This window comes from Gastrolobium bilobum, unplaced genomic scaffold (genome assembly GCF_033153095.1).
Source record: "Gastrolobium bilobum isolate Gb01-03AN ecotype WA unplaced genomic scaffold, APGP_CSIRO_Gbil_v1 utg17957, whole genome shotgun sequence".
Classification (NCBI taxonomy): domain Eukaryota; kingdom Viridiplantae; phylum Streptophyta; class Magnoliopsida; order Fabales; family Fabaceae; genus Gastrolobium; species Gastrolobium bilobum.
Genome location: NW_026895645.1, coordinates 134 through 9,347, shown reverse-complemented (window position 1 = coordinate 9,347; position 9,214 = coordinate 134). Strand labels below are relative to the sequence as shown.

Genomic DNA, 9,214 nt, shown 5'->3' with positions numbered 1-9,214 from the left:
ATGCCTCCTGGCGTCTTCACCCATAGTCGGCCAAAAATAATCAGCCTGTATTGCTTTTCTTGCTAGCGACTTCCCCTCTAAATGATGCCTATTTATTCCTTCGTTAATTTCCCCCAACATATATTCAGTAGCCGATGGAGCAATACACTTTAACAGAGACAAGTTGAATCCCCGCCTATATAATTGTTCTTTTGAAACCACAAACCAGGCCGCCCTTCTTACCAACTTAGTGGCTTCTTTTTTATCTCCTGGCAACTCTCCCTTCTTCAAAAAATACACAATTGGATCCATCCAGGTTCCTTCTTCAATTGCACAGACATTACTCAGAGCTCGGCCATTTTGTTATACTATCATCCTCAAGTTGCCTGTGGTCTTACTACTCGCCAACTTTGAAAGTACATCTGCTTGAATATTATCGTTTCTACTGATATGCTCAACCTGAACTTCTTTGAACACTTTCATTAATTCTGGAATTTTATAAGATACCTCATCATAATATCACCTCTTGCTTGGTACGCACCATTAATTTATGAAGTAGCGAGTTGCGAGTCTCTATAAACATGAAGGAACTCGGCCCCCAATTCCTTAGCATGAATGAGCCCGATGATCAGCGCCTCGTACTTAGATTTGTTGTTACTCGTTGGGAATTCCAATGTCAACGAGTGCTCGACAGTAACCCCTTTCGAGTTCTCAATTATAATGCTTACTCCACTTTCTTGCTCATAAGAGGATCGATTAACATATAATTTCCACCATACATCTGCATCTTCACTTCCCGGGTGGGTCATCTCCATTAAAAAATATGCTAAAACTTGTGCCTTTATTGCACTACGAGCTTTAAAACAAATATCAAACTCAGAAAGCTTGATGGCCCTGGCGACCATCCTTCCCATCAGGTCCGACTTTTTAAGCAACTGCTTTATGAGCTAATTCGTCCTTACGACTGTCGGGTGACATTGGAAGTAAGGCCAGAGCCTCCTAGCCGGCGTTAATAACGCAAATGCCACATTTTCAACTTGCTGGTACCGAGTTTCAGAAGCTTGCAATACTTTACTTATAAAGTACACCAGCTTTTGGCCTCCATCTTCTCCTTCTCGGATAAGAACTGAGCTAACCGTCTAATGCGAAACAAACAATTATAAGTATAAAATCTCATTGGCTCCAGCTTGCTGAGAATGGGGGAGAAGCTAATATTTGTTTCAGGTCTCAAAAAACGACTTCGCATTTATCCTTCTATTCAAAATTATGCCCCTTCTTCGATAATTGAAAAAATAGTAACGATGTTTGAGCCAATTTGCCCAAAAATCTGGATAAGGCTGTTACTCGCCCATTCAGCTTTTGCACTTCTCTGATATTTCTTGGACTCTGCATTTCTAGCACATCCCGACATTTATCCGGGTTCACCTCAATTCCTCTTTCGGTCAACAAAAAACCTAGAAACTTTCCCGCTGGAACTCCAAATGCACATGTGTAAGGTTCAATCGTATATTGTGCTTCCTGATCTGTGCAAAAACCACTTCTAAGTCAAGAAAATGAGCTCGAATGTCTGCCGACTTCACGATCTTGTCATCCATATATACTTCGAGCATCCTTCCCATCTGCTCCTTAAACACCTTCGTCATCATTCTCATATGAGTAGCCCCAACGTTCTTCAACCCAAAGGGCATCACCTTATAACATTACATTGCATCCTCTGTTATAAAAGATGTCTTCTCTTGGTCTCCCTTAAATAAGGGTATCTGATTATAGCCAGAGTATGCATCCATGAAAGAAAAATCTTATAGCCGGAAGCATTATCTACCACCTAGTCAAGTTCCTGTAATCTGTGCACATCCTCCATTTTTCATCTAGTTTCCTTATCAACACCGGGTTTGCAAGGTATATAACATATTCTATTTCTCGTATAAACTCGGCCTCTAACAGCTCCTTCACATTTTCTTCGATTGTTGTTCTCCTCTCCGGGCAAAACTTCCTTTTTATTCTAAGCAACCGGCCTGGAACCCGGCTTCACCGATAACCGATGGCAAGATAAGGCCGGATCTATTCCTGGCATGTCTGACGACTTCCAGCCAAATAGATAGCCATTCTTCCTTAACAAATCTCTCAACCCCAGTGCAACATTTTCTTCTAAGTCGGAGCCAATCTTCGTGGCCTGCCCTGAGGTGCTTCTAATATGTGAGTCAAACTCAACCATCATAGTTTGAGGTTCTTTTTTTTCTTCACTTACCTCTTTTTCTTTTTCTTCTTCATTCTTCTTCTCCTTCTTTCGGCTTCTGCCTTCATCACTTTTCTTCTCCCTCTTCTTACTTCAGTTCCTCATTACTTTTCCTCTTAGCTTCCCTTGTCTTATTAGATGCTTGCTCACTCTTCTGTAGCATTCTCAAACTCATGTTATAGTAGCATTGTGCTACCACCTGATCAGCTTTAACAGTTGTTGTGTTCCCATCTTTCGCCACGAACTTCATGGCTAGTTGGTCAATGGACAAAAAGATCTTGAACTTCTTCGTGAAAAGCCTGCCAAGTATAACATTGTAGGCGGACGTGAAATCCACCACCACGAATGACAAAGACATCGTTTTATGAGCAGGTGCCTTTCCTAATGTCAATCTCAAATTTATATAACCCACCAGCTTGATCTTGTCTCCTATAAATGCTACCAAGCCAGCTCCACATGGTTCTCACTGGTCGTGGTCCAAATCCAATTATTTGAACGCATCCCAAAAAATGATGTCCATCGAGCTTTCGGGATCGACCAACATCCTATTTACCCAATAATTTGCCAGGAGCCCGAAAATCACTAATGCATCAGCATGCTCCGAATCTAGCACTTCATCATCAAAATCATCAAAAACCACCTGCTTGCCTGTCTTCCTCCGTTCCTCATTAAATCGAGGTCTATCCGAGATTCTCATACAAGTCTTCAAATGTTTCTTTCGAGCATTGCTTGACTCTCCTTCACCTGCGCGTCCTTCGGCTATCGTACAAACATGTCTGACCTGTGCATAGTTGAATGATGAAGAAGCGGGTCCATTTTCTTTTCTTTATCGACCCCCTTCCTTCTTTCACCAGGTGGGCTCCGACTTCTATCTGACCTTTTCCTTCCTATTTGTCCTTCTTTACAGCTAGGGGTGATAAACGAACCAAGGGCCTTTCAGGGGCCTTTGGTTCGGCTCGTGAAGATCTGAGCTTACATGCCTAAAATTAGTTGTTGGAACCAGGCTTGGACTTGTATAAAAACTCGTTTAATAAAAAGGCTTCAGGCTTCAATTCAAAAGCTCGGTCTTAGAGTTTCTCAGGCTTACCTAGTATATTGATTTTTATTTTTATTTTATATTTTTTATACTACTTGTAATAGCCATCTCTCTCTCCTCAATTCATTTCAACCCATTTTATTGGTTAAACAAACTTTTTGAATGATTTTGTTCTATATTATGTTGTTTGGATATACATTGAATTTATGAATATTTATAGAATTACTAGTATCGTTGATTGTACATTTTGTTTGGATAAATTTTTGTTGTCTTATTTTTTTTAAACAGACTAACAGGCTAAATCAGGCTTTCTTTTTTTGTAAATAAGTCAGGCCACAGGCCGATAATTATATTCCTAACAGGTAGCAGGCTTGATCAGGCTGACACATTTAAACACAAGCTTAACCTTTTAAGACCAAAGCTCGGCTCGGCTCGACCTATTAACACCCCTATTTACAGCCATCTAGTCCTCCCCATCTAACATATTTTTTGACGCTTGCCTTCCCTAATCATTGCTTAATTGCATCTCACAAATTGAAGCACTTATTTGTTATGTGCCCATAACACCTATGAAACTCACACCACTTGGTTCTGTCTATTTGAGCATAAGGCAACCTGATGAGAGACGGCCTCTACACGTTCCCCATCTCCGTGTTCATTACTTCCTTCAAAATTTGTTCCCGAGAAGTATTTAAAAGGGTATACTATCCCTTAAAGTCCCCCCGAAATCTTTCTCCTATTAACTGGGGTCTTCTTTCTTCCCCCTAACCCCTTCCAGTGGGTCTATCTGGTCTTTGTTTCTGAGCAGTTTCTCGAAAACTATGTTAAATCTCCCTCTGGATGCTTGGAACTCCTTCAAATCAATGTACTTTCGAATTTTGTCTAACAACTCCTCCTTCGTGGCCGGCCTCTTTTTTGCAAGAGAGTTAGCCAGGCTGCCAGATTGTAACCTGGTCGTAAACAGCAGTAGATACATTTGATTTTCCAGGCCATAAACTTGCCTAGGTGCTTGAAAACGCTCGTAATACTCTCTCAACTTCTCCCCGGGCTTTTGTATTACCCCACAAAGATTATGGGTAGTCTTCGATAAAGGTCCACAATGAGCAAACTGTTGGGTAAAACGCAACGCTAAGTCTGACCAACTATCAATACAGTTATCTGGAATTGTAGTAAACCACTTCAGAGCCTGCTTCCTTAAGAAAACGGGAAAAGTCCTACAAAGTAAAGAAGTTGTCTCCCCACAGAGTGACATCGCCGCTCGAAAGACGGTAATAAACTCCCTTGGGTCTGAACTTTCGTCAAATGTCTTCAAGTCATTTGGTTGCTTAAACCAAGCCGGAATGGGCTTCGCCCTCAACCTCCACGTTATAGGAGTTCTGGATGATCCTGGTACTGCCGGTCCTGCATGGAACTACGGCGGGAAAGGTTTATACTGGAAAGGTTCCCGTGGTGACACTATCATGTGTTGGTTTCCTTGATATGGTCCTCCAGGAAACGCCCCCTGGGTGTACAGGGCTTGGGTAAATTGCCTGCAATCTATGTTATGGTGGTAGGACTTGGTAACCACCATGAAATCCCTGATGAGCAGGATAGAAAAGTTGGTCCTCTAGTTGACGGGCATTATAATTCTTGTATTCGTCATAATGATTACCCGGTTGACGAGCATAATGATATTCGGGTTCCTGGTGCTGATTCTCCATGTGGCAATCATGGTGATGCTCGTGACCATCATATTGGTTTTCTGTCTGGCGGGTATGGTGATGCTCATGATCATCATAATGGTTCTCCGTCTGGCGGGCATGCCAGGCTCATCATTTTGAACTTCCATCTGGCGCGCATGATAATGCCCATACTCCTGAGGTCTGCCTTCTCTTCTATCATTCCTCCTTCTCTCCTCATAATAAATCATCGACTCGGACTCGCGAGTGTACTCTGCATGTACTTATTCTTGATTCACCATGCTAACCTCATGACCTATACTCCTATTGGCTTGCCTTTTTGGCGGGCTCCTGGATGGAGGAGTTTTCCTGCCAATTAATTGGTGATCTCCCTGCGAATGGTGCTAGCAGTTCATGGATTATCTTCATGACAGACATTGTCCTATCCCCGAGGGGGAGTCAATAAGATATAACTTGGAGCAGGGGATCTCGAGGCTCTAGCTCGGTTCCCTTGCAGAGGCGTATTTCCATGTCATGGCCTATCCTCAGAACAAGGCCTTCTCCTCCTCCTTCCATCCTGGTGTTGTTGTCTGAAAAAGGCTCATTGATCTTCTACCAATTGGAGCAATGCTCGCCCTATAGTGTTAAGGGAACGACTCCTAGCATCAGATTAGAAAGAATCCTTCTCATCATCAGCAGGGAGTGGTTCATTTTCGGTTCGATGTTGATGACTGCCCTTATTAGCCATTGTAAGAGGTAGGAATAAAAGTTTACAGTTCCCACAAACGACGCCAGATTTTCTGAGTGAACACCAACAAGGATAAAGGTAAATATGTGAAGGGTATAGGTAACGAATAAGGTCTGAGGTGTATGGTCTATCTGTAGGTGAAGTGCTAAAATGCTATATATCCGATGTTGACTATAAGTCCCTCTTCCTGTGGTATTTCTATGCTTATATAACCTTTACATGCAGGATTTACACAAAACGTGGGATATAGAAATCGTGGTTGTATTAAGTAGTTAAGAGGTGATCGTGAATATGATCGAGCAGGAAAGGATCGTGGGTTTAAACCCACAATCCGAGCTCCCAGTCTGAAGTCCCATAATCCAGGCTCATGGCCTATGAGGCTTGTCGGAAGTACTCGTCAAAAAAGAAGGAATTTAGAAGTCTAACTAGGTCCAGTTCCTAACCAAATGCATTGGGCTTCAAGCCCATTGAAAAGGTATAAACCTGAAATACCATCCAATTTTCGAGCAATGGTTAAAAAGTTTAATTTGTACTAAAAATTTATTTTTATGCAATATTAATGTGATTTTTATACACATTATCATTTCGGTCATTTTTTTTTTTTAAAAAAAAAAAAACTTGCTTATCCCAAAATTGTTTTCTAAGATTTATTTTAAATAAAAAACAAAACAAAATTGTTGTCTAATTAAGACATTTGTTCATCTTGGACGGAGTGAGCTACCATCTTCTCAACTGAGGGTAAGAAGCAGAGAGAGAAGCGGAACCCGTCAGTGAAAAGATAACATTAACATTAACACACGACTCGACTATGTTCAATTCAACGAGGTATGCTCTTTCCATATTCCACTTTTCTCTGAGATTCACTCAATCTTCCACTGCTTCTCTGTCCTTGATTAAGTTATATTCTCCTCATTCTCATAACATTGACGAAGTTGTCTCCTCTTTCATGTCCGCTCTCGCTAAGCGTCATCCTCCCTCTGTAATTGAATTTAAAAAGATTTTGGGGTCTATTGTTAAGATGAAAGCATACCCTACTGCTCTTTCACTCTTTACTCTTATGGACTCTAAGGGAATCACTCTTTCCATTATTAGTTTGAACATCTTGATCAATTGTTACTGCCACTCGGGTCGGATGGATTTTTCTTTTTCTGTATTGGGTAAGATTATCAAGATGGGTTACGAAATGGATACCATAACTTCGACAACCCTAATAAAAGGACTCTGTCTAAATGGAAAGATTAGGGAAGCTCTGGAATTTCATGACAGGGTGAGAGCATTAGGATTTCGGCTCGATGAGGTTAGTTACGGGACATTGATAAATGGGTTATGTAAAATGGGAGAAGTAAGAGCTGCCGTTGAGTTGCTGCTAAAGCTGGAGAGGCAACCGATTAGGCCCAATTTAGTAATGTACAATACAATCATTGATGGCTTATGCAAAGATGGGCTTTTAACTGAGGCAAACAATTTGTTTTCTAAGGTAATTGCCCAGGGAATTTCTCCTGATGTAGTAACATACAATTCTCTAATTCATGGTTTCTGCTGTGTCGGTCAATTGAAAGAAGCAACTCGATTGCTGAATGAAATGGTTGAACAAAACATCAACCCAAACCTATATACACTTAACATTTTGATTGATGCATTATGTAAAGAAGGAAGAATGATAGAAGCCCACAAGATATTTGATATGATGTTGGAAAGAGGTCCTAAGCCTGATGTTGTGACTCACAGTGCTTTAATGGATGGATACTTTTCAATCAATAAAGTGAATGAGGCAAGAGAGCTATTTGATGATATGGACAAAATAGGTTTGACACCAAATGTTAATAGTTATACCATTATGATTAATGGATATTGCAAAAATAAAATGGTGGATGAAGCTGTAACTCTCTTTAAAGAAATGCGTCATAAGAATTTATTTCCAAATAGTGTAACATACAATTCTCTTATTGATGGCTTGTGCAAATCTGGGAGAATAACATGTGTGCAAGATATTTTAGATGAGATGTATCAACATGGTCAAACCCTTAATTTAATTACTTACAATATATTGTTAGATGCTCTATGCAAAGCCCAACACCTTGACGAGGCAATTGCATTATTTCATAAAATTGTTAACAAAGGAATACGTCCAAATATGTACGTATACAATATTCTTCTGAATGGTTTGTGCAAAGGGGGAAGACTAAAGACTGCAGAAGAGTTTTTTCATCATCTTTTGATCAATGGCTATAATCTAGATGTTCGGACTTATACTATTATGATCAATGGATTATGTAAACACGGCTTGACTGATGAAGCAACAACTTTATTTTCAAAAATGAAAGTCAACGATTGCCTGCCTAATGCTGTAACTTACGAAACAGTTATTCGTGCTCTTCTAAATAAAAATGAGAAAGAAAAGGCAGAGAAGCTTCTTCGTGAAATGATCAATAAAGGCCTGCTAAAGGTAGAGAACTTGGTGAGATAAGTTTCATGTAACTCTTACTTTTTTTTAGTGTTTTATTTTCTTAGATTGCTTGAAGAATCTTGTTTTGAATTACTATGCTCTAAGTATCTTATATTTATATGTTGAACTTACATCACCCCTGTGGTGCTGCCTTTGCTTGGTTTATGTGATAAGGCACTTAATTAGTTTAATTAACTGTTGCAGTGTTCTTAGTCATTGTTGTCTAGATAGTGTCTTAAAGATTGAGTTCAGACTTGTTATCTACAATTGTATCAGGTTTGATATATTAGAAACCAACGTAAGATTGGTGTGACTGTTCAATGTTCACTTCTCTAAACCTTAACTCATTTTACCATGAGTGATAAAAACAAAATACAAACATGTTCATTTTCACTTCCCTATATTTTTGTTATGGTTTTCCTGCTGCTATGAAAATGTTATCATACACATATTTTATTTGCATGTCAAATCTAACAGTTTTATAGAAAGTTTGGATTTTAGTTTTATGGTAGTACTATATCCTTTATAGTATCTCTTTATGGTTAGCTCTGCACTGAATAGATAAACTTTTCTCGTCTTCTATTCAGGATCCAATGTCTACTATTCCCTGGGAGATGGAACAGATTCTAGAAAAGGAACTATGCTCATCTTGAAGACTAGATAGTATAATATAATATGTACATTCTCAGCCTTTCCATATTCTAGTCAGTTTAATTGACTGTTGCGGTGTTCTAAGTCATTGATTGCCGGTAGTGTTTCAGTTCAAATGTTTGGATAGTGTCCCAAATATTGAGTTCTGACTTATTATCATTTTATTCTACAATTAAATCCGGCTTAATATATTAAAAACCAAGCCAAGATTGATGTGACTATTCGATGTTTATTTATCTCTAAACCTTAACTCATTTTACCATTAGTGATAAAACCAAAACAGAAACATGTTCATTTTTTCCCCTGGTGCTATGATATACTTTATTTGCAATGTCAAATCAAACTTCTTAAGGTTTTTGCAATTTTTTTGTCATTATATTACTTCTCTAAATTTCTCTAAAGAGGTTGAGCTTCGAGGAGTGCTAAAGTTACTACTATGCGATTGAAAGGCCATAAGTTC

At 39.4% G+C, this 9,214-nt stretch overlaps 1 protein-coding gene across 1 annotated transcript; it reads left to right on the top strand.

Annotated features, from left to right (window-relative positions):
• Window positions 1–1,466: 1,466 nt before the first annotated feature.
• LOC133286354 (pentatricopeptide repeat-containing protein At1g62930, chloroplastic-like) lies at window positions 1,467–8,115 on the top strand (the record flags this gene model as incomplete). Its single annotated transcript, XM_061483762.1, has 3 exons — window positions 1,467–1,483; window positions 1,852–1,943; window positions 6,569–8,115. Coding segments are annotated over exons 1-3 (1,656 nt in total), but the record flags the coding sequence as incomplete, so codon positions are not given.
• Between the last annotated feature and the right edge of the window lie 1,099 nt (window positions 8,116–9,214).